The 26,014-nt window shown below is 45.1% G+C and overlaps 1 protein-coding gene across 3 annotated transcripts in view; it reads right to left on the bottom strand.

The window, feature by feature from the left end:
• The window catches only part of CDC27 (cell division cycle 27), a 1,228,661-nt gene that overhangs the window by 891,438 nt on the left and 311,209 nt on the right, over window positions 1-26,014 (bottom strand). For all 3 annotated transcript variants that reach the window (XM_078645032.1, XM_078645031.1, XM_078645033.1), the window contains exon 5: window positions 24,277-24,374. In XM_078645032.1, coding sequence (XP_078501158.1) covers window positions 24,277-24,374 — 98 coding nt within the window. The remainder of the gene's footprint in view (window positions 1-24,276; window positions 24,375-26,014) is intronic.

Genomic DNA, 26,014 nt, shown 5'->3' with positions numbered 1-26,014 from the left:
ATCTCTTTTGCTCTTGGGGCCATGCCATTCTGCCAGCATCCTGCAGTTAAGTCAAAGGTACTGAGAAGTTTGGCTGCCCCCCATTTCTCTATCAATTCATCAGCTCTTGGGATATGGTGAGCATCTGTGTTGGTGACAGAGTTGAGCCCTCTATAGTCCACACAAACCCTAATTTCTCTCTTTCCACCCTGTGGATGATGCTTGAGGACTAGAACCACTGGGCTAGCCCAGGGGCTCTCGGAGGGTTCAATAACCCCTAACTCCAGCATTTTGCTGACTTCAGCTTTGATGCTTTCCTTGACTTGGTCTGACTGTCCATAGATCTTGTTTTTTACAGGGTTACTGTCGCCAGTGTCCACATCATGGGTACACCATTTGGTCAGACCAGGGGTCAGGGAAAAGAGTCTAGCATACTGTTGGAAGACTTGCTTGCAGTCAGTCTGCTGTTGGGCAGAGAGGGTGTCTGAAAAGACCACCCCATCTACTGACCCGCCTTTTGGGCTTTAAGAGAGGAGATCAGGGAGAGGTTCACGCTCTGCTTCCTGTTCCTCATCAGTCACCATCAGCATGGTGATGCCAGCCCTGTCATTGTAGAGCTTAAGGCGGTTCACCTGTGTCCTGCTTGTGCCCAGGTCAACTAAGTAAGTGACCTCACTCTTCTTTTCTTGGAGAGCCCTTGGTGCCACTGGCTCCAAAACCCACACCTGTTGCTCAGGTTGAAACTCAACCAGTGCAGCTTCATGGTCATACCAGTGCTTCTGAAGCTCCTGGCTGGCCTCAGGATTCTTGGATGCCTTTTTCCATATACAGAGGCCTCTCCCAACCCTCTTTCACAAGACAATGTGGTCCCCTCACAGGATGACCAAACAGAAATTCAAATGGGGAAAACCCTACTCCCTTCTGTGGCACTTCGCTGTAAGCGAAAAGCAGGCATGGCAACAGGACATCCAATCTCCTCTTGAGTTTTTCAGGGAGTCCCATGATCATACCTTTCAATGTCTTGTTGAATCTTTCAACAAGACCATTGGTTTGTGGATGGTATGGGGTAGTAAACTTGTACTGTACTGCACACTCCTTCCACATGTGCTTTAGGTAAGCAGACTAAGTTAGAAGCTCTGTCTGAAACCACCTCCTTAGGAAACCCTACCCTTTTGAATACATCCAGGATGGCCTTGGCTACTGCAGGAGCTGTGGTAGTCCTAAGTGGAATGGCTTCAGGGTACCTAGTAGCAAGATCCACTACTACTAGAATTAATTTGTTCCCTGAGGCTGTGGGAGGTTCAAGTGGACCCGAAATGTCCACACCTACCCTTTCAAAGGGAACCCCCACCACTGCCAGTGGTATCAGGGGGCCTTTGGGTGGCCACCTGTCTTGACAGGTAACACAGGAGCTCACAAACTCCTTCACCTTTTGATGCATCAGCTGGGCCAGTAGAACTGACTAACACGCCTTTCCCAAGTTTTTGTTTGCCCCAAATGTCCAGCTAGGGGGATGTCATAAGCCAAAGTTAGGAGAAACTCCCTGTACTTCTGTGGCACTACCCTCCTCCTGGTGGCTCCAGAAGTGGGGGTTCTGGCCTCAGCATACAGTAATCCCTCTTCCCAATAAGCTCTGTGGGTACCACTGACATCTCCCTGTGCTTCTGAAACAGCTTGCTGCCTCAGGCTTTCAAGAGTGGGACAGTCTTGCTGACCCTGGCACAGCTCTTCCCTAGTGGGTCCCCTTGGGTCCAGAAGTTCAACCTGGTAAGGCTCAAGCTCCATAGGCTCAGTTTCCAAGTCCTAAGTAGCTGGTTCCCCAGTCATCTTACCTTTTCTCTTGGTTGGTTGGGCCATTCTTTCAGGCTCCAAACCTACATGTCCACCCTTCTTTTTGCTCTGTACTCTCGTTTGCGCACACACACACACCAATTCAGGGATACCCAGCATGGCTGCATGGGTTTTCATTTCAACCTCAGCTCAGGCTTCCAGGTCATTGCCAAGCAGACAATCAGCTGGTAATTTCTGAGAGACCAATACCTGTTTCAGGCCAGTAACCCCCCCGCCCCCAGTCTAATGTCACCATACCCATAGGATGATTAGTGGTAACACTGTCAGCATTGGTGACTGGAAACGTTTTCGCAATCAAGTATTGCTCAAAGGAAACCAGTGTATTTCAAACCATAGTGACACTGGCACCTGTATCCGAGAGCTTCTGTCCTAGTTACATTAACCCAGGGGTATTGTAGATACTTCTTTAAGTTGGGTGGCCACACAGCTACAGTAGCAAACTCAACTTCCTCTTCTGACACCAGAACTGCTTCAGTGTGCATCCTGATTTGCTCTGGGCACACTGTTGATCCTATCTGTATACTTGCCATCCAAGGTGTAGCTGGACTGGGTGCCTTAGGGGCTTTGTTGTCGGGGCAAGATTTATCTACAGTAAAGTGTCCCAACTTATTACAATTGTTACACCAGGCCTTTAAAGGATCAATGTTCTTCCCCCTATAGGGCTGAGGCACATAGGGAGTAGTGTGGGACCCACCCACTTGAACAGGTTTTTGGGGCCCTTTAGAAGACTGACTTTTATCTTGGGGATTCTCACCACCTTTCCCCTGGGGAGGTTTTGTAACCACCTTCATCTGCTGCTTAAACCAGTGTCGGAGCTGTGTTCAATCCCCGACCGTTCATTCCTACTGAGAAGATATTTTTAACTGATTTGTATTTTAAACTTGCACAGAGGATTCATTTTTTAAAACTGTTGTTTTAAAACTTGTATTTTGTGCTCTGGTAGCGCGTGGAATATATCAGAACATTGCACTTCATATTTCTACTGGGATGGCCATATTGGGAAGGCTGACGGTTGCGGTCCAGTCGTTGCATGCTGGCTATAAAGAGGCAAGCTAATGTGGACACGCTGTGCTGCTTAAACCGGTGTCGGAGCTGTGTTCAATGCCCGACCGGTCATTCCTACTGATAAGATATTTTTAACTGATTTGTATTTTAAACTTGCACAGAGGATTCATTTTTTAAAACTGTTGTTTTAAAACTTGTATTTTGTGCTCTGGTAGCGCGTGGAATATATCGGAACATTGCACTTTATATTTCTACTGGGGTGGCCATATTGGGACGGTTGAGGGTTGCGGTCCAGTCGTTCCACGCTGCCTATCAAGAGGCATGCAGACGGGCAGCCTGTCTGTGCTCGAACAAGGCTGAGGGCTAGTCCCCGTGTCCGTGTGTCCCCATATACAAGGAGATATACTAAACAGGAGCTCCCGGGGCTTATGCCAGGAGGGAGCATTTTGAGTTGTCCCAGGCTTGCCGGGGAATCAGCAGCAAATTGGCCAGTTGAGGTGGGTGATATCTGTGGTCTACAGATGCCAACTCTTCTTGATCAACCAGCCTGTGGCCCTCATAATATGCCCCCTCTAAATCTCTCTAAAGATTTTAGATCCACTATTAAATGTTTTTTTAACTCTAGATCCCTAGTTAAACACAGTACAGAATGTGCACTTCTTTTAGAAGAACACAATATTAAATTAGCATTTATCATAGACACCTAGGCAGACCAAGCCTCCAGGCCTGACCCTGTGAAAGACACTCTCCCAGGATTTTCCTGCTACTCCTTAGATAGACCCCTGAGGAAAGGGGGAGTCTAGCTGTTATTTATCACAATTCTCTGAACGCAGAATTCCATTCCGCATCCAATACATTCTGTGAAGCACTTTCCTTTAACATCAATGCTCAGTATCATACTATCCTCAAAGGGGTTATTCTCTATTGTCTGCCTGGCCCTAGACTGGGGTTCCTGGATTCGATAGGCACCCTTCTTGAAGATGGTATGAGCTTAAATTCTTTCACGGTACTTGGTGATTTCAATTTCTATCTTGAAGACCTTAATGACCCAGGCCCCTCCTGCGTGAATAGAATAATGGAAGCTGGGGAGCTCAAGCAGCTGGTTGTGTGTACCACGCATCTCAAAGGACGCACCTTAGATGGGATATTCTCTAATAACCCTTAATATCTAGTTCTGAGGTATTCCCCTTGGCCTGGTCCGACCACAGTGCTATAATCTTTGAGTTGAAGGAGCCATTAGATCCAATTCCCAACAGGGCCCCATTGAAGATGCTGGAAAAAAGGGTATGGAAAGACTTAGAGGGAACACAACTAGAGGAGGAGCTGAAGAGTACCTTACTTCTTCCCACTCTTGAGATTGATAAAGCTGTTAAGGCTTATACCGATTGGATAGATATAGCTTGAAAAGAAGTGGTTCCAATTATAAAATGGATTCCTAAGCGAGCTCATCCATCGGCCCCGTGGTACTCGGACAAGCTCAAGCTTCAAAAACTGGCAAGCAAAAAACTAGAACGAATCTGGAGCAGTGGTTACAACATCACTGAATTAGTGAATTATAAGCTTAGTCTTAAACATTATAAAGAGACGTTGACGGAAACAAAAAATAGATTTTTCTCTAGCAAAATCGTCCTGCGAGATCAAATCCTAAAGACCTTTTTAAAACAGTGAAAAAATTAGCCTTGCCTAATGTTATTAAAAAGGATAGCAGTCCAGAATTGTGTGAAACTCTGGCTACCTTTTTTCTTCAAAAAGTGGAAGATATTTTCTCCACTTTCTCTTCGGAATCGTATGAAGTAGGTATACTTCCAGGGAACGCAATCCAAGAAAACCCCGAATCCGGACTAGTCTTTGATCATTTTTCACCTCTTAGGCTAGAAGAAACTGTTAAACTTCTTAGCTCTGCTCGCTCAGGTTTCCCCACATTGACTCCTGCCCAGTCCCAATACTTAATCTATTCCGGAAACCATATGCTCGGTTTTAAACCCACTGATTAACAACATTTTTGCCACCAGGAGCTTTCCGATAGATTGGAAAAAGGCATCTATTCTTCCTCTCCTAAAAAACCTACCTTAGACCCTTCAGATCCTGGCAGCTATCGGACAACTTCTCGGCCTCCGTTGCCCGCAAAAATTATAGAAAAAGCCATGAACATTCACCTTAGCACTTTTTACAATAACAATAATGTTTTCAATAAGATTCAATATGGCTTCAGAGCTGATCACAGTACGGAACTTGCCCTAATCAAATCATGCGAAGAGATCAGGGAGGCTCTGGACTGTGGCAGGAAGGCTGTTTTGAAAATGTTGGATTTGTCGGCAGCCTTCAACACCGTCCACCACAAGGTGTTGATGGATCGGCTGTCTGGGGTTGGGTTACGTGGGGTTGCTTGGACACTCCTTCAATCCTTCCTATCCAACAGAACCCAAACTGTCGACCTGGATAGCCATAAATCAAAGTATTTTACCATTCCCTGAGGGGTTCCCCAGGGATCCTCGCTGAGCCCCACACTTTTTAATATCTATGTGATATCGTTAGCAGTACTGATCAGATCCTTCGGTTTCCAGCTAACCTCGAACGCTGACGATACACAAATCGTTCTATCCCTCAAAAACAGTCATGAAAAAGAAATCGGAGCTCGCTTTCATGACTGTATGCTAGCCATCAAGAAACACCAAAGGGCCTTGACTACTCAGTAAGGCTAAGCCAATAATATCGAAAACCAAACAAGTGCCAATACTGAACACTACTTACCAAACACTGTTTAAATGGTACCTATGCTAGTACATCACAGGTTCCAAACCGAAATCAATTCACACATTTCTTTTTATATTCAAACTTTTGACTATTTTTTAGAAAATCCATCTTAATACGTTTAATAAACTGGTTCACAACAATTCACAAACACACCATTAAGACACCACATACAATCACTAGTTTCCTTCAGCCATTCCACAATCATTCCAGACACATAACCCACTCCACACAACCAACAGTTGCCCTCCAGGTAACGCCAAAATGAATAGTTTTTTTTAGAAAGGCAGCACCCACAAGGGAACAGGGCGCCAACAGCCAAAAAACACACTTGAACAGCAATCTCAATAAAAGGAAAGTACAGCAAGACAATTACACTCACATTCAACACAGTTGACAGACAATTATTTACGGTGTACAAGAGACCTAATACATTTTATACATGTTTGTTGGATTCGAAGCAGCGCAAGGTCGAAGCTTTTCTAACCCTATGAATACCAGGGCTCTCCTCAGGACCATAAAATCTTAATCGTGAAAGGAAGGACTTTTTATCTCTGCCACTGTAGTGTAGTTCCTATATTCCCAATAGGCTCTACGCATTGGAATAATGTATCCTATACAATAGACGTAGGACTGAGGTTGACTAGTTCTCTATCGAATATACTAGACTTAATTGTGTGTGCCAGCTAGCTCAGAGGTCACTAGAAACTTTCTCGAATTCACAAGAAGGGATTAGTCTCTGACAACCACATAAACATGAAAACTTTGTTTCCCCAAGATAAAACGTATCTTCAGAGTCGTGGAAACAATAGATAGATATTTCACTAAGTCAATCGTGCATGCTTCGTTTCACTAGAGGTGCAGAGAAAGTAGAAAGATGGGCGTTTTCAATGAAATGTTTTATTGAACAGTCTTCTTTCTCAGGCATAAGAAATGAACTGCTACAATAGTAAAACGGATTGTAAAATATAATGCGCACAGTAAAAAATAGTAGAATAAAATAATACTATAAGAGCATTGTATGGTTCCTAAACCATATATAAATACATATATAAACAACAGAGGCTAAAAGTACTCAACTGTTGCTTCTAAAATACACCTACCCCGGTGTACCTAAGCTTAGTACGAGGGAGAAAGTAAGTGAGGTGTAGCATAAACGTAGTATTCTTTTGCCAAGAATCTGCTCAAGATTTCTCTAAGGGTCTAATCAGCTCCTTACCTTAGTTTAGAATGGAGAAGGCTGGTCTCGGGACTCGATTTCCCAACAACCCGCAAGGGTAGCTTGGAAACATTGGAGCAGGATTTCTCGGCAGGAGAAAAGACCGTCTCTCTCAGTGAGTCTGCTGGCGAGTCGGCTTCCTTCGGCAGTTGCTTCTTCGAGTAGTGTCGGGCAAGTAGATAGTCTAACTGCTCCAAACCACTGTGTGTTTGCTTGGGCAAGTGTGGGCATATTTGTACCTTGAAGGTGCCGATGGATATAATAACGTCATCGAAGAGTCTCAGTTCTTTGAAAACTCCATGAGTTCTTGGACAAATCCATATTCAAGCAAGGGAAGTCCCTGACTGCTGAAGGCGGGTTTTTCCAAGAAATCGTTGTGAATTTTCGGAACTAGTAGCCCTGCCGTATTTGGACTGCATGACCTATGTCCTAGGTGGAGAAGTGTGGCTCAGGGGTTAGAGGCAGCAGACCCGGAAGCTGAGATCGGTCCTGGACCAGGGTTCAATTCCCCGCCTCGGCGGGTCTTGGGCTAAAAATTCCACGGACTCGATAATTCTCGCCCCGGTGCCTCCTCGACTCACGGGTTCACACTCTGCGACTCTGGGCAATAGCTTGCTTAATCTCCACAACGGCCCCTCGCGGCGGGATGCCTGACTTTCACCTTGTGGATACCTTGCTATCTCACAGGGGAATACCAGGAAGGGTTCCCTAAGCAAGCGCCGGGAAACCCACTGCGGGTAGCTGTGCGCTATATAAGCTCAACTACATTTACATTTACATATGTCCAAATATGGTTATGATTTCTATGCCTATATAAGGATATGGTGATTTATACCTCTATAAGGGCATGAATCGGGAAACTTACAATAGGGTCCTAAAATGATACATAACACCACTTTACAATGTGTATTGTGGTATCTCATTCACTCGTTCATAATCCGTTATGCTTCAAGTCACTTTGCAGGGGGAATTTGGTACATGAGCTCCAGAGGCTTCAATGGGTCAAGTTTTGTATCGGCCAAAGGAAACAGACACTATGTGGGATCAGGTGGCTCTTTCATCCTCCACGGAACCGCCAGAAAAGTCGGAATGTGGCCACTCCCACAATCCTTTGGGATTCATACCGTTACATGCGAGGGTTTGGCCCGCGGCTGAACACGAATGGCAGGGGACCCAGAGAGCACTCCAGTCTAAATAAGGCACACGCCGAATTTTCCGGCGGTTCAGTCGTAGGATAAAAGAGCCACCTGATCCCACATTGTGTAGGACCCTGCAACTGGCCCAGAGAGGGTTAGAAGCCTCTCTCTGCAGTTACCAGAGAACAATTCCCACAGGAGTGCCAGCCAGAGAGGTTTCTTTAACTTTCTCATGTCACAAGCCCTCTCGAAGGTGGTGAACCATATGGTGATGTCATCACCTTCCTCAAATTTAGGGACAATCCCTTTGGGGATTTAGGATCATAAGATTGCTCTTTATCATTATTATTAGTATTGCTGCCACCATTGATGGGTGCTAAACCCATCTCTTTCCTTTCCTGGAGTCAGGACTCCGGACTCCAGGTCTAACCTTTTGGCCAGCTTTGTTAAAAAGCTGTCCTCCTCATTGGGGCTATTCCCAATGTTTTCCCTGTGGACTGGTCCCCCTGTGCGGTCTCTAGGACCCCAGAGATTATTCTTGGAGTTAAGGTCCTTCGAGCTATTTCGTCCCTAGAGATGGGAGGAGGGGGGGGGGATCTCTTCTTCTTCTTCTTCTCCTCCTCCTCCTCCTCCTCTCTTTCCCCTTCTGACTGGTCATCACCATATTCAGAGGGGTGGCCTTTAGCATACTCAACCAGGAGCTCCTGGAGCCCTTGTTTGCTAGGATGCTGGCCCATTTAGATATCTTTAGGTTTGCATAAGGACCTCAATTCCTTGAAAGACAAGTGTAAGTAAGGTGTGAGGTCAAGGGCCTCCACCAGGTCTTGCATGTTGTTAGCTTCACTAGTAGCTGGGTTCTTTTGAGACATTCTAACCTGACAGTTCCAACCCTCTACCCTGACTACAGTGACTTCTTTTTCTGAAATTCTAATGGGACTATAAAAACAATGCCCTGACGAGACTTAGTATTTTGGAGAAAATAAATTTCAGAATACTAAAGACAATTTATGAGTTCTGTCGTGTAACCAAGTAGTCCAAAAAATGCAAGTTTGCATCCCACCGCTGATCTACCAATGTAAGAAAGTGGCTCTGTATATACTGGACCAAAGTAAGGTATAGTGTGCACAGAGTCCACAGTCCCCAGAGGTATGGCAGAGGCTAGAGTTAGATATAGCCTTACTCTCTAAAAAGGTAGCTTGGTCGAGCAGTAAGGCAGTATCAGAGGACAGTGTAAAGCATTTGTCATAATCTAATCTACTTGATTACTTGCCAGTGTGGGTTGAAATACGTGGGGATGACCACTAGGAAAGTAAGAGTAAGAATATCTGAACATAAGAGCACCATACAGTGTAAAAAACAAGCTACTCGCCTAACGAACCACTTCCTAGAGGTTGGCCATGGTCCTACTGAGTTCACCTGGACGGTCATTGAGCAACCCTTGATACCTGACCACATCGTAAATATAAGTAAATATCTGTTCAGTAAGGAACAAAAATGGGTCTATAAACTTAATTCAGACCAGACAGGTTTAAATGAAGACATTCCTTGGATGTCCTAATAATCCGGTCCCCAGTTCCCAATCTGGATATTATGGTTCAGCCTTACAGAGTTGCATGGGTAACAGTGGTGCTTAAGTGAGTGACTAAGTTCCCCTCCAGTAGGATTTTTAAAAAAGGCATGTTTTGCTAATTTGTTACTCAAGTATAGAGAATGTCCTACAGGGGGCCACACGTTGAAATACTTAAGCCTTATGCGTGTTTCAATAGGCAGTTCACAACATCAACAAACGCACTCTGCCTTTTCAAATATGGCTCCAAAACAACACGAGCTTTATTAGTCACAGACATCATTCACCATATATAACAATCCCTTTAGGAGAACCACAGTTCCCTTCATGCCCTACTTCAGACATACACTAAATAAGCCTTTTTACAAAGCATTCCACAGTATGAAAATGATCAGGCACTATAGTGGTACTATAGTTCCCTGCATGCTCCGCTTTGGATAGGTGAAACCATCGACCCAGTGAGAAACCTATTTTCATTTTTTTGAATTTGCCGTAACACGAGCTTTATCAGTACAGATATCCTATTTTAAGGCATACACAGCCCTCTAACAAAGCAGTCCGTAATATGAAAATGATCACGCGCTATAGTGGCACTACAGTTACCTGCATGCCCCGTTTTAGTTAGGTGTAACCATCGACCTAGTGAGAGGCCAATTATGTCTGCAAACCGTTTTCTTTTTTCTTTTTACTTGCCGTAATTTCTCATGAGGGCGAGGACTACAGTTCCCTACATGCCTTATAAATTGGGAGCCTTAGTTATTTTGGTCTTTACATAAAAATGTATTATTTTTTTTAAATAGTCCTAGACTGCGTTCACACAAATAATTTGATTTTTCATTAAAAGATACCCTAGTGTTTTTCACAGGGTTTACATATGTAATGGCTTTCTTCTTTTTTCAAATCTTGCTACAATTCTCATCACACGCGAGAACTACATTTCCTAGACTGAATCCACACAAATAATTTGACTTTTTATTAAAATATACCCTAGGGTTCATTTGAAGGATTTACATACGTAATTTTATTTTTTTTAAACTTTATTTTTGTTGCAGACAATATTAGTATATAACAGTTGCGCCGACAGTTACAAAAAAACAACGACATCATAGCCAATAACATTCTGCTGTGTACACGGCCCCTCAGCCCACAACCCGAAGGCCGGGCGGCGACAGGCGGTAGCATGGGAGCCAGGTCTCGAACCTAGCTATGTAACTGCGCGGCAGGATATTCTAATCTGCTTTTTCTTTATTATACAGGGTACCCCCCAACTCCCCAATGGAACCCTCCCCCCAAAAACTTCGGCATTTGTATCTAAAACATGTGTACACAGGTCGTTCACCTCATTATGGCACTCCCATCGGCAGATAAAGCAGCAATCATTACGTATATTAGGCATGAAACTTACAGATACTAAAACACAATTCCGCACAGGTGTATCCTACATGTGCGCGTGCGGACAGGCACTCACTGTCCTCCCTCACCCTCCCCACCACCCTCATCCTCAGACCCTGTGTCCCCAGGGGTGAACAACTCCGCGCTCGTTCCATCCGAGTCCTCGGATGCCTCTCCCACCTCTCGCATCATTCTCCACGCAAGCAGGTCGTCCTGCAACTTCACATCCCTACGCACGGTTTGCATAAAGGTTTCCTCCGCCAGGGTCCATTCCCCTACATCTCTAAGCCACTGCGACATCTCCGGGGCCCTCTGCCCCATCCATGTGATGGCCACCCTCCTCCTTGCCAGTACTAAAAGCAGTTGTAACATTTTGAAGGACAAATTACACCTCCTGGGCATGGGGACTAAGGCTAACAAGCAGTGAAGGGGGGTCAGTTCCATCCGGAGTCCAGTAACCTTATGAATGTGCGCCACCACTGATTTACATACGTAATTGCTTTTTTTTCTAAATCTCCCCGTAATTTTTATTACACGCGAAAACTACATTTCCCTACATGCTTTGCTAAATTACGTCGAGCCTCACCGTCAGGTGCCGTGACGTGGTGACAGCACTGACGTTTTGCTACAAAGATGGCGCCTCTAACCGAGCAGGTACCTCCCCAAGTCAGCACAGAGGGACGCTTGGAGTACCGACGGTTAGGTGAGTGTCTGGGAGGAATTATGCAAGATTTGAGAATATCGCTAGTCTGGTCTCAGACATTTAAGCTCAATTGAACTCTTTTCATGATCGGCTTTGTACCAGTCAGGGTTCAGCAAGTACTTTTTGAGGACCCGATTCATTTAGGGATAGACGTATTGAGAGAAGGATCGGGAGGTGCACGTTTGGGTTGAGTAGGCAATTTAGCAACTACACCGCGATACAAAATGACCAGACTTAACTTTCTATTAAGATACACATGCCCCTATCGCGCAATAATATCCTGCATTTGAGAACTGGGTGACATTTGATGAAGACAAGTCTTAATTGATGTCGTTTGCTGGAGGGCTATACTTAGATGAGAGAAAACCACAATACAATGCTATAACGTGAGAGAATCTCTTGAAATATAAACCAGACACTGCTCATTAAACTAAAGGTCACCAGCAACATCGATGACATAAAATATTCTGAATGTGTCTTTTTAAAATACGTGACCTTTCCTCTGTGTTTGTTCTTTTTACTTTTATTAGAGCGGTGATCTACCTACCTGAGCCGCAGCCAGGTGAGGCGTAGAATTTTCCTCCTACCTACCAGGTGAGCGGATCAGGGCTGACATTGAAAGCCCAAGATGTACTTATTTTGACATCACTTGGGGTAAAACTATACCTATAGGTGCCAAAACTTGGTTACCCCGATTGACATTTATCTTTATTTGTCTTGTGTGTTGTCTATGTCTTTGTCTGATGGTGTCATTTTCATCTCCTAGATTTCCAGTAGTATCTAGGAGGACGTATATTTACTCAAGGACGTCCAGGTGATACCTGTAACACGTTAAGTAAATATATTCTATTTTATTCTTTTCTTAAGCAGTAGCGAGACACGGTCCTGATGAAAGCAGTGGATACCTTTATGGGTCCATTGACTGCAGAAACAGGTTGACCTTATGACACATATAGTAGCTATTTGTTAAACCTACTATACTCCCGCACTGGTTTTTAAACATTGGAAACATGTGAGGTACCTAATAAATCAATTTCCTCCCAGTTCTCCAATTTTAGAGTTCACATTCAGTCACACACTAGTCACTATTATTATTCTTCACGCACTGCTTTGTAGTTATCAGTACATGGTCACCTTCCGAAAAACTTTCCACACACTGGGGAACCCACTTTATACTCAGTAAGTGGCTGCAAGAATACTTTCCTTGGTGTGAGGAGGCCCAGATGATGACAAGGCGGTACCGGACGATAACTGATGGGTACTTTCAACATATGGAAGTATCTTGCTGTGCTTAAATCACATTTTTTTCAGTTTCACAACCATATCTAGAATGGAGTTACACATCAGACATTGTTTCATGGATCATTTTGTCTAGACCCACAGTTACTTTTTGTTGTTCATTCTGTATATACTGGACCAAAGTAAGGTACAGTGTGCACAGAGTCCACAGTCCCCATAGGTATGGCAGAGGCTAAAGTCACATATAACCTTACTCTCGAAAGTGGTAGCTTGGTCGAGCAGTAAGGCAGTATCAGAGGACAGTGTGAAGCCTTTGTTGTACACACTCAGTCAGCACGTTGTCTCACACACTCAAGAAATGAACTCTAGGCCAACTGTTTTGTATATAAAAATATATGGTTAATTAATTTTAGAACCACAGTAGGTATCATAAATACTTTCTCAGAATGAGATGTTGCAATTGAATACTTTCAAATAGCAGTTCACTTTTAAATGCAATAGTTACAATTGCTGCAATATGCAACACAAGTTTAAAAACAATTTATCATATAGCTCAATGGAAGTTTTTATGTACATGCAATAAAATTACTTTACGTAGGTTTTTCTAACTCAGGGCTGGATCCTGGATTCAGCCATGGTGCATTTCCTGAAAACAGCTGAAAGAAATAGTTTTTGTTATACAGGCGGTTTCTAAGGAATATTTTAAGTTTTGAAATTGGACACTTCGAAGAATTTCTGGTGAAAAACAGACAATGGATTCCTATGGAGGAAAATTGAGTTGCCAGTAAATCACGGTTATAATTACTTTTCAGGTTCAGTGCCGGGCTGAAAGATACAGCCCTGGGATCTCTCTTCATAACAGGCTAGTAATTCGGAATTCGTTGATCGGCTGATTTTTAGTGAGTATTTTAAAGTTGCAAAACAGCCAATGTTACCCTATGGAGAAAATCAAGTTATCGGCCTTGGGTAAGTACTCGGCTGGCAGAGTTAAGGTTCTGGGGGTAGACTCAGGGGTCTCCCAGGGTCAGGCAAGTACAGTTGTTACACCCTCAGCGGCACTGGGGCAGCCGGGTGCAGAGTGAGTAGGCCCCAATGTAATCCTATGGAGGATAGGGGGCCTTCGGTTGGTGGCTGCTAGCAGGCAGACCACGCGGCTGTGGAAGCTGAGCTCCTGGTCACTTACACAGGGAAAGTGGGGAAGTAGGGTAGTTGCTGCACTTCCAGCGGCACTCGGGCAGCTGAGTGCAGGGTGCTTTTGGGCCATAGGGCGCCCAATGTTATTCAAAGAGATACTTGGAATTTGAACAAAGGCTGCAGGCTCGGAGATGGAGATTCTTCAGGTGCAACCACCACTTCGAGAGGTAAGTTGGCATCTTGGAGGATAGGTAGACACCCAGGAGTTAAGCACAGGGAGCCGTGGGGCACCGGGTGCAGGGGTGTCTTTTGACGTCGGGAAATCTTACCCTCAAGCTGGACGCGGTTGGAGGGGTCCCTGGTTCTGAGGCTGTAGGCGTCATCAGGATCATCGAGGAGGGTCTTTGGGCACTGGATTCCGGGTCACAGTAGGGGGTCGTCCTCGTGGTCTTTGTCCACTCAGGCACAGGCCGGGCTCGGCGGGTGCAGAGCGTGCTGGATGGCACCAGGGATTGTTGCTGTTTGAGCAGAACCACTGTTCATTGGAGTCCCAGTCATTAGATGAGCAAGGCAGGCAGGTCCTCCGGGGTTTTCGAGGTTGCTGTCCGCAGGAGACAACAGAGTTTTAGCAGGAGCAGGTTCAAGGGTCAAAAGGCCGGTAGGGCTGGGCCAAGTCAGTTGGTGTCGCCCTCTTGTTAGCAGCTGCACTGCAGGTCTTCTCGTTTCTTGTTCTTCTTTCTTATTGGGATATAAGGAAGGAAGGTTCAGGGTGCCCCTAAATACAAAATTTAGGGCCGTTACAGGTAGGGCAAGGGCTGGGACCAATGGGTCCCTATCCTGCTCCTCTCCTGTGGAAGGGGGGCAGGAGCCTATCTCTGATTGGGCAGGGCTCCCCATCCTCAAGATGGCAGGAGCCCGGAGTTATGCTTCACCTCGCCTCTCCCACCTGAGGGTTGGGGTTGGCAGAGGTTGGCACACCCCCTTTCCTCACTTAGGGTTTTCCGCTGGTCTTCCAGCCAAAGTGGGGTCAGAACCGGTGGGGGCCAGTTGCTGAGTACAGCAAGTGGCCTGTAGAAGCTCACTAAGGAGGAATGCCTTTGAAGCTTCCCCTGCCCATCCTGGAGGAGGAGGCTTGGCACCTCATCCCAGGATGTGCATTGTTTTACGCCCCCGAGAGCGGAAGGCTCTCAATCAAGGGTTTCCTGAAACATGTCTAGTGGTGGCAGCATCCGTAGCCACGCAGTCAGGACACTGGGAGTTGGTGAGGTTTCAGGGGGCATCTCTAATATGCCCTCTGTCGTGCATTTGGCATTAAATCTCACACTGGCATCAGTGCGGGTTTAATGTGCTGAGAAGTTTGATATCAAACGTCTCAGTCTTCAGTGTAGCCATTCTAGTGCTGTGGAGTTCATGGTGACAACCTCCCAGCACCACATACTCTTAATGGCATCACTGCACTTAGTGCCCAGGAATGGCCCTGGGTACTGTAGGGGCACAGGGCTCATGCACCTGTGCCCACACCACTGGCATAGTGCACCCAGCTAGAGGGGTGACTGATGTATGCCAGGGCAGTGCATTTGTGGGCACGGCACACAGGGATGTTTAGTTCTGCCCCAAGACACTCATCCTGCAAGGGCAGTGTGTGTGTGTGTGTCAGGGTACAGGGCCCCTAAGGGTGGCACAATAAGTGCTGCAGCCTTTAGGGGTCTTCTCCGGTCACAATGCCCTGGATACCTAGGGTACCATTTAGCAGGGACTGACAGGTGGCCAGAGATGCCAATTGGGTTTTGTATTAACACAATTTTAGGGAAGGAACGCAAGCCCTGGGCACCTGATTGGCAGGAGCCCAGGGCACACTCAGTCAAAGTACATCAGCAATTCGGCAAAAAAGTGGGGTCATACCATGCAAGAAAGATGGCACTTTCTCACAATATCCTCCTAGACCCGGCGGTGATCGTGTCCCTAGACGCGACAATGGTGTTTGATACCATCGACTGGCCCTACTTCTGGGCAGTTTTGGCAAAGAAGGGATTTGGCCCAGCTTACATTAAATGGGTACGTCTCCTGTATAATGAACCCATAGCTCAGGTAGTGGTGAATAATAAAGTGTCAACTGTGTTCCGGCTTAGTCCGGGGACCCGCCAAGGCTGCCCGCTTTCGCCTCTTTTGCCCTGGCTCTGGAATCCCTTGCAGCCTGGATCCGCTGGGACCCAATGATACGAGGACTGAAGTGGTCACCCGACTGGGAGGACCGCATTTCACTCTATGCCGACGATATACTGCTCTATTTGGTCTCCCCCAAGAAATGACTCATAGTAGTGTTAGATATTCTTGCGGTGTTCAGCAGATACTCTGGGTTCACCATCAAATGGGGTAAATCCCTTTTGTTTGTTCTGAGGGGAGACACACCTGTCCCTGCCAGACACTGCCCAATACAAATTAACACTTTAGAACTGACTGGTGGCACGAGCATATAATCAGAGCGTGCTGCGCCTAATTGCGTTACTTTGCGAGGATTGTAGCGATATTTTTAAAAATCTTGTTTTTGACATGAACTTTAGTTTTTATTTTACCTTCTCCCTTGCTTTTAATACTTGGCCCACTTGCCTGCACTATAATTGGAAAACCACCGCTTTTTCTGCAGGTCCCTTCTCGAGCATCTCCACTTCAGCGGACATCTTGGGGGAGAGAAGGACGCCTGGCGGCGCCATCGTGGCTGAAGGTCTAGTCGTCATAAGGACGCTAGAACTCTATTTAAGGCGAGTGAACTAGTCGGTCAGTCTTTAGAACTGACTGGTGGCACGAGCATGTAATCAGAGCGTGCTGCGCCTAATTGCGTTACTTTGCGAGGCTTGTAGCGATATTTTTAAAAATCCTGTTTTTGACATTTACTTTAGATTTTATTTTGCCTTCTCCCTTGCTTTTAATACTTGGCCCACTTGCCTGCACTATAATTGGAAAACCACCGCTTTTTCTGCGGGTCCCTTCTCAAGCATCTCCACTTCGGCGAGAGGACGCCTGGCGGCGCCTTCTTGGCGGACGGTCTAGTCGTCATAAGGACGCAAGACCTCTATTTAAAACGGTCATGCTAACGCGCAGCGGGCTCGCCGGATTTCCGCCTGAGTTACGCCTGAGTTCAGCCCGTCTGCGCTAAGGAGGCGCCAGAAGCCAGTCGCTGCTCCTCGGTTCTCTCTTGCTGCAAATTGTGAGTTGTACTCCCGAGCCACATTGTTATCACTTAAACCTCCCTTGCGTCCCTGTTTTCATACTAGAGGTCCGGAAAGTGTAGTTTGTGACTATCGTCCCCTTGGAGATAGACACTAATCGAACGTATACAAGAAAAAAATCTGTCACACCCCCAGAAATGGGGCAAACACCTATAAAACCGGGCTACCTTATTAACTCAAGATCGCTTGTGAAAACAGCGTAGCTTTTAGGGAGTTCGTCATCTCCAGAGACCCCCCTTGGGTCTTTATTACGGAGACTTGGGGCTCTGAAGCTGCGGGTCCTGATCTTGTGGATGCAATCCCAGAAGGATATACTTTGTCCAGATTGGACCGTGAGCGGCGGAGAGGGGGTGGTCTCGGGATTCTCTGCAAAGAGGACTTTATCTGCCGCATTGACCCGCTATCATCCCCCTCGGATAAGTTGGAGGCTTTGTACTTTTCCATACAGCTGAATTCCACTACATCCTTTTCTGGCATTTTGTGCTACAGGCCGCCCGGTCCCCGTTCCGCATTCACCAATGATATGTTTTCACTATTAGAGCCCTTTATGAATTGAGCGTATTTCACTCTTCTAGGTGACTTTAATGTTCACCTTGAAAAGACTGAGGACATTGTCACTATTTCTCTTGTGGAAGGTTTGAAGACATATGGGTTCAACCAATTGGTCACTAGTCCGACTCATCGGGCGGGCCACACGTTAGACGGTATCTTCACGAACGATGATAGGCTCACTTTAGAGACCCCGATTCCTCTTACATGGTCCGACCACTTGGCTGTTCCTTTTATCTTAAATATGCCTGTGGCATTTGTACCGGTAGGACTTTTTTTTTTTTCTTAAACCATTTTTATTGCCATTTTCTCCAAACTGAACAGTGCAGTCATTTCTACCATATAGTGCATTATGCATTTCCCCCCAATCCCACAAATATGGAAATTTAGCGGCAATTTTGCGGCATTTTATTTGGCCACTTTTCCTACAACAAACACAGATATCTTAGTTTTTTTAGTTATTTAACATGAAGCTATGTATATTTGGTTTATTTACAATGTAGACACTTTATTTGGCCTAGACACAGCTGTAGCTAATAAGACTCATGTTTAAATAAAAATAAATCGTAATAGAAATAAATACATATATACCCAAAGAGTGACTTTCAGGCCGCCTCCATCTAGTGATCTTTTCAAATGTCATTCACGTTTCGGCCCCGCCCACCTATAGAATATGGCCTGAGACACTGCCCTTTTAACCATTGTCTAGCTGTGTTAACAGTGATGGCATTTTGCTCCAGCACATGTCTATATCTGCCTAGAAAGTAGTCCGCATAGCAGAGGAGCCGCCACTGTAATTGGTATCACTTACTACAACAGCATTTGTTTCATGACTTGTGGGAAGGCATTTCATCATCTATACTGGAAAAATGTTTTATGATATCACTACTGTTTGGGGTTCATCATTGTAGACTGATGTAATCTGCTTGCTCTCTGATCTTTTAAGCGCTAAATGAGAAGCAGAGTTGTTGTATGAGCCAACATGATTTGGCTAGCACTGCTGCATTTTGCGCATGATTGTTGAAGGTGAGGGAAAACACAATATTTTGTAAAGTAACCAACATCTTTGAAGACTGGAGGGTCTGGCCAATGCTCATCACCCATGAGACCCGGCACACTTAAATCCCTGACAATATCAGCAAACTGCAGGTCCTCCAAATTCTTCAGCTTGATTTCTGCTAAAGATTCCCAAATTCTGCTCAGTGTCTCTGGATATAAAAAACCTGCACTGGCTTCCCATTAAGCAAAGAATCACCTTTAAGTTGTTATGTCTAGCTTATAAGGCACTACATGATCTCAGCCCTGATTTCTGATCTTAGCTTTAGATGGTATCTCCCTGCCAGAAATCTTTGCTCTGGAAATCTATAATTAGCGGTACTGCCAAGATTTAAACAAATAAGGTGAGGTGGCAAGAGCGCTACTTTGCAGAGTTGGCAATGCAGCACGCGCAAGGTAAATAGTTGTAATTATTTATTTACTTACCTTACTCCTGTTACGTCGTATGTCCGAGTCCACAAACCCCTCACCCTGCCCCTCCCCCTCCTCACCACCCCACAGCACTCCCTCTGCGATCCGCCACTGGTCATTTCGGTTTTGTTGTGGCAACTTTTTGTGCATCATACACTGTACATGTATAGTGTAACACGCAAAATGCAAGGTTTGATTTTACAGCTATAAGAAAACATTGACTAATGCAAAAAAAACAAATGTAGCAAAAATGCACACACTAGTTGGTCAAAGTGCGCTGTAAATTAAGCGTTCAGTGTGTTATCTGAATATAATAATGTTGTCACAGTCAACTCAGCCTTTCTTCCCAGATCGAACAATATTGTATAAAATAATATGTTATTATTATAGTCATCTCCCAATAAAAACTAATATGAGTAAAGCAACCTAAAATGACCTTCTACACAGAAGCAGAGCTTTCAGTCAACTGGCTAATAAAATCATAGATTTTACAAAGGGCATTCCTTGTAATTCCTTGTGGAGAAGTGTGGCTCAATGGTTAGAGCGGCAGACCCTGATGCAGAGGTCTAGCCCGGGACCAGGGTTCAATTCCCCGCCTCGGCGGGTCTTGGGCTCAAAATTCCACGGACCTGATAATTCTAGCCTCGGTGCCTATTCCAATCATGGAGTAAATGTAAATGTAAATGTAAATGTAAATAAATGTAAATGTAAATGTAAATGTACAGGAATTTATATAGCGCAAATCACCGAGCGGTTTCTAAGCGCTTGCTTAGGGAACCCGTCCTGGTATTCCCCTGTGAGATAACCCCGGCAGGGTATCCGCAAGGTGAAAGCCAGGCATCCCGCCGCGAGGGGCCGTTGTGGAGATTAAGCAAGCTATTGCCCAGAGTCGCAGAGTGTGAACCCGTGAATCGAGTAGGCACCGGAGCGAGAATTGTCGAGTCCATGGACATTTTAGGATTTAAGACCCCGCCTAGCCGGGAATTGAACCCTGGTCCCGGGCTGACCTCTGCTTCCAGGTCTGCCTCCTCTAACCAGTGAGCCACACTTCTCCACTCTGCACTCTGCAACTCTGGGCAATAGCTTGCTTAATCTCCACAATGGCCCCCACAACGCTAAGGATGCCTGGCCTCCACCTTGGGGGTGCCCAGGAGTGGACACCTCACAGGGAAAGCCAGGATGGGTTTCACAGCGGTATTCGTACAAGCGCCTTGAGACCCTTGCGGGTGAGTAGTGTGCTATACAAGTATCAATTTACAATTTACATTTTAATTCAATAGTAGAACGTTGCCACTACAAAAAGCATATTATTTGAAATGTTCAAAGCCCCCAAGACTGTTTTAAATGCCCTTGATGGGGCGGCAGGTGAGACTAGATCGTTTCAAGACATTAACGGAAAATAAAATACATTATAGTCTTTTTTAATTTGACCTGCAGGACTCCTATGCTACGTCCACCCTCTTCCTCTCTCACGAAAGTTACAAAATGGTATATAAAATAGAACTGATTTATATTGTGTTTTCCCACTATGAAGAATTCATCGAAGTCTTTTCGTCCTGTTAAACTTTTAAAGCTTTCAGCAATAGAAGGAAAGGTTTTTACCACAAGAAACCTCTCCTCCCTGGGCCTATAAATATTTTTAAAACTTTGTAGCTTTGCAGAGAGAAAAAAGTGCAACATTATGAACATTGTGCCCTGTAGTAGTTTATTGTGGCATTGTTTCCAAAATGAGGAAAACGATTTTCCTAGAGAAAGCGAAGACATTTAAGTGTCGATTTCGCAGGTACTTTTGTTAAAATGCCGCGATTTTTACAAAAGTGCCGATTTCGCTGCACTTTTGTAAAAATCGTGGCATTTTAACAAAAGTGCCGATTTTGCGGCAAACCGCGGAATCCTGGAGGGTCTGTTCAGAGAGAAGACAGTTAACCTGGCATGGGGATGCCCCAAAAAGTGGTCCAGTGTGTGGGGTCCCTAGAATGGCTATTGTGGAGACCCCTGTGTACCGCCAAGATGTGATGTATAGGATGACCCCCTTACCCTGTGGCATTCCCATCGTATGTAATGATTAATGTTTTTCCTCCTGTGATTACTGCACTGTACAACTTTGCGAACCATCTGTAATGTCTATTTGAACCAATGTTTAATAAAAAAGAATTATATTAAAAAAAAAATCCTGAGTTTGGATCAAAACTGCTTAACGCACTCACCTTTTCTAAGTCAGCTTTGACTAGGGAAAATTCTGCCTCACATTCAGCCGACCACTCAAATTTTACATTCTTCTTAAGAAGTGAACGTATGTTGTACACCTTGCTGGCAAAGTTAGGTATAAACTTGGCACAATATTCGGCCATGCCTAAAAAGATCTCCCCTCATCTTTTCGGACAGGTGAACTAACAAGGGCATTGATCAACAAAGATTTGGGTTTCACACCATCCTCATTATAACATGTCCTAAGTAAAATACATTTCTCTGTGCAAATTTGCACTTGTTAAGTTTAACAGCCAAACCCATTCTTTGTAAAACTTCCAACATGTCATTCAAAATACGGTTATGATCTCCTTTACACCCAGCGATGATTAAAATGTCAGCTTGAAAGAAACTCACGCCCTTCATTTTGCCAAACAGCCTGTGCATCAACCCCTGAAAGCCCACCAGTGACCCCACATTGGTCGCCCCAACTACTCTGTGCGAGTCCCTGCTCTACTGACCTGCTCCCTCTCCTTTGGTACAGTGGTCCCTGTCCTGCCACTTTGGGACAGTGTTTCCTGAAGGAGTAGTTTCTTACCTGTAACTCCAGTTCTGTAGTAGGGGTATCTCTGTTATATTCCTAATCTGTGAATAGTCCGCCCATGTGCGTGGATCCCGGAGCAATCAAAATAGACTCCTAAATTGTCTTCTTCTGCAGTCCCGCATAGACACTTAAGAGAAAATCAAAGACAAATAATGCAGCCTAACATTAACCAGGCTACATTGGCCAGCACTTCATCCTGAAGTGAAAAAGGATAGCCAAATAATATACAAATGTACACATTTTACAGATTTCCACACCTAGAGAAAACTCCTTCACAAAAATCCTTTGTCATGATAGAGAGGAAGGGTTGGACAGACAAGCCTCATAGGCTGCCATTATGTGTCTGGAAAAGGGATACCGTGCCTGTAAGGAACACTCCAGAGACCCTCGGTATCCCATGATGCACAGCCCCAGGCAAGTTACTTTCAGTTCTTCTTTCCTGCTCATGCTAGCAGGACCCTGGAGCATTGAGCTCTACCTTTTTGGATATATCTCCAATTTGTGAATATTTTCCAGTGAGATTTGTGTTTCACTCGACGTCTGGGGTCTTCCTCTTCCAGTTGCGGTCTTTTTTGACCAGTTTTACCACCTCTATCTTGTCGAAATGCCACTTTATTTGACAAGTGCCCTGAGTGTGGTAGGAAGAAGGCCAAGTCTGACCCCCACAGAGTGTGTATTCTCTTTCTGCCTGCTACTCATGTGCCTGACCCCTGTGATATTTGGGCTGCTCATGGGTACTGCCATGGAGTAAATTTGAGACGCCATTCCTGGTTACGCCTTACCTCTCTTAAGCCGGAGGCGCAGCAGCGTATTGCCAACTTGCCCTTTTCGGGTACTACTCTCTTCAAAACTCATGCGGATGAGGAGATGGCCCACATGAAGGCCGAAGTTGAGACGCTGAAGGCAGTCGGTTTGGAGAAACCAAACGACCAGTGGAAGTCTTTTCGCCCCTTCCAGAGACACTACTCCTCCCAACGTTTCCAGCGGGGGCAGGGTCGCCAAGCTGGCCAACAGCAGAAGCCGCAACAACAATATCAGAGGCAGCCCTTCCAGAAGCATCAGAGGATCAGAGGCGGTCAGCAGGCCTCATTGGGAATAAGGGCCCGGCTGGGTCGAAGCCCTGAGGGATTACTTCCCCACCTCGTCTGTTACCCACTCTGGTGGGGGGGAACCATACAGAATTACCTAGCAGAGCTTGACCCTCGTGAGCTGAGAAGTCCCACTGTCCCTGCTTTTACTTAAACTCTACCGTGTTTTGCTACCCATTTCGACCGAGGACAACGTCTATTATTCCTCTGTGTTGGTTGAGACTTGTCTATGGGTGTTACTCAACTGCCATACAGCCATTTGAGGTACTGCTCACCATAGTTGCATCACATTATTTACAGAACTTTGGCTTTCTGATGGTTATATTGTTCTTCATTTCTGCACTCCTTGCTTACAAACAATAGCTTTTTCTTGCTGTGTGTGTCATTTTAGCGCATGAATGTTCCATCTTTAATTTTTCATGCTATGCTTTAGTAAGTTGTCATCTCATGTATTCTTGCAAAGTTTCTTATGCCTTTTGATTCCCTTCTTTTCCGTTGCAAAGAAGGGGGATGTGTTATACTGCTGCTGCTCAGCCTGAGTGTCTGTGTGAGAGAATGTTGGTGAATGGAATGTTCGTGTGTGTGAGTGTCAGTTGGAGAAGGGCTGAGAAGCAGTGAGGCTGCTCCTGGTGGGGCTCTCTGTGTAACATCTTGCCTGAATAGAAACATGAAGATACCACCTAGAATGGACATTACTTTAATTTACAACAGACTGCTCAGAAGAAATAGGATTGTGAGGTGTCCCCCAGTATGAGGAAAATTGATTTCTCACAAATTAAATGAATTCTAGCTTTATAAGGTAGGTAACTGAAGTATGGCTATCAAGTACATCCAAATTATTGGGAAGTGAAAAGCTGGGGCACACCACAAAAGTTAAAGTGAAGATTTAAGGACAAGCCCTGGCTGAAGGTCATAAATTGCTCAAACGAATAAGAAAGTTGTGCAGTCTAGAAAGTAGGAAAGGCTTAAAGGAGGAGGCTATGAGGGTTAAATACCAATTGCTGAATTAAGGAAGAAGAGGTTGAAGATGGCAGACCCATTGAATAGAAGCATAGTGTAACGGGGTAAAGCTCGCTTTCAATGATTTAACAATGGAAAATAAAAAATCCATACAAGTGATTGAAAAATATATGGTAGCAGCGCACAATAAAAATCCTAATAACAAGATAAATACCAACCTATTTCACATAAGGCTTCAAAAGGGGACCACAGGAAAGGATTTAAATTAAGGCTCTTTCGGTAACATTCAGATCCTCTGGCAAGTCGATCTGTCTTGCTAGAAAGACAAAAAAAACATGATTATGCCCCCTTAACAAAAGAAAAAAAGAAATAAAATCATGTGTGTAACATTTACATATAAAACAGGCACTGGAAAAGCCAGGGGGTCTGGCTTTTGGCTAGGGCAGGCGTTTGGTAATAGGTGAATTTGGGTGTGTTGTCCCAGCTTTTTTAAAGAGAAAACATCAACACGAAAGCAACATCTTGGGGTACCACAATACAGAACACAGCAGTAGGGCCCCTCTGCTGTACAGTCGCCTTAGCAGACTTAAGGTGAACAATCAAAGTACTGGGTTATGAAAAGGCATCAGAAAATGAAGTTCCCATCGTAAGGGGAGAACTTCAAAAGGCAGACAGAAAATATTGCCTATATTTCAGACAAATTGTCTGTGTTTTGCTTACAGGGCCTGAACCGGAGATGTGGTATATTTCAGACACATTGTCTGTGTTTTGCTCAGGGGGCCTGAACCGGAGATGTGGCATGTTCTACACATTTCAGCAGCTGCTTCCGACCCTCTGAGTGATATCCAGACAAACCAAAAAAGAAAAAAGAGAGAGAGAGAGAGATATACACACACACGGAGAAAGTGACTGAAAATGTGGAGCTTGCAACATGATCAATATCCAGCAGCAAAGCTGCATGGTAACTGGTCTTCTTTCAGATCTTTCTCCAACAGTGACAATACCACATGGTGATTGGCTATGTAGCAACTCCTCCTCCAGGCGCGCTGTGTAAGAAAATTACTGTAAGAAAAATATTAGAAGCAGTGAATGTGAAGTACCTTGAATGAGGGTTCTTGGGAGTCAGAATGAATGCGTGTGAACCATGTGTAACGAAGGATAGCAGGGGCCACAGGGTGTAAGATATGTGGGTACCCTACAGCCAGGCCTCCACTGTGGACAGCAGGGCAACCCAGCCCACTGAAGGGCTGCATAGAGTGCTTTAACAATGATTTTTCATGTCCCCATATTAGTACATTAATTTTATTTCTGGGACCAACACTTCCCATCACGTGGTTCTTTGGGGGCCTCAGTAGGACACTAACAGGAGGGCAAACACCAGCGTTTCAACAGACTGATGTGCAAAACATCCCTGCCCAGTCCAGGCAAATGAGAATCAACAGTGCACCGTTTTTCCAGCACTATCGAAAAAAGCATTATTATAGCTGCACCAAATTTATTTTAGAACAACCATCCAATCAGATTATGAAGGTCCCTATATCCCACATAAGATATTGGGGAAACATGCTCCCTGGTTCAATTAAATATGCTTAGTTTTTCATATCAATGTTTTAAGAGGAACGCAGATGTCTAAAATATCCGCCTTGCAGTCAGCGCTCACAGACCGACCAGAGGATGCTGCAAACAGGTCACAGCGCAATAACCTTCTACTCGTTGGTCTACCGGAGTCCCTGGGGCAGCAGGAAGACTGGTTCAGAACATGGGTCCCTGGGAAAAAAACTGTCCGCCTTCTTTGTCATCGAGAGTGCACACATTTTCCTGGCACAGAGACCCTGCCTTGGGACGTCCCTCGGCTTGTGATCCTACGACATCTTAATTTCAAAGACAAGGTTGCCATCCTTCAGGAGACCCGCTCTCAATCAGAATTGCAGTTTTCCAATTCTAGAGCCCTTATCT

Source organism: Lissotriton helveticus, chromosome 5_1 (assembly GCF_964261635.1).
Source record: "Lissotriton helveticus chromosome 5_1, aLisHel1.1, whole genome shotgun sequence".
In the NCBI taxonomy this organism is placed as follows: domain Eukaryota; kingdom Metazoa; phylum Chordata; class Amphibia; order Caudata; family Salamandridae; genus Lissotriton; species Lissotriton helveticus.
The sequence above is the reverse complement of the archived record's forward strand: the minus strand, read 5'-3'. Positions and strand labels throughout refer to the sequence as shown.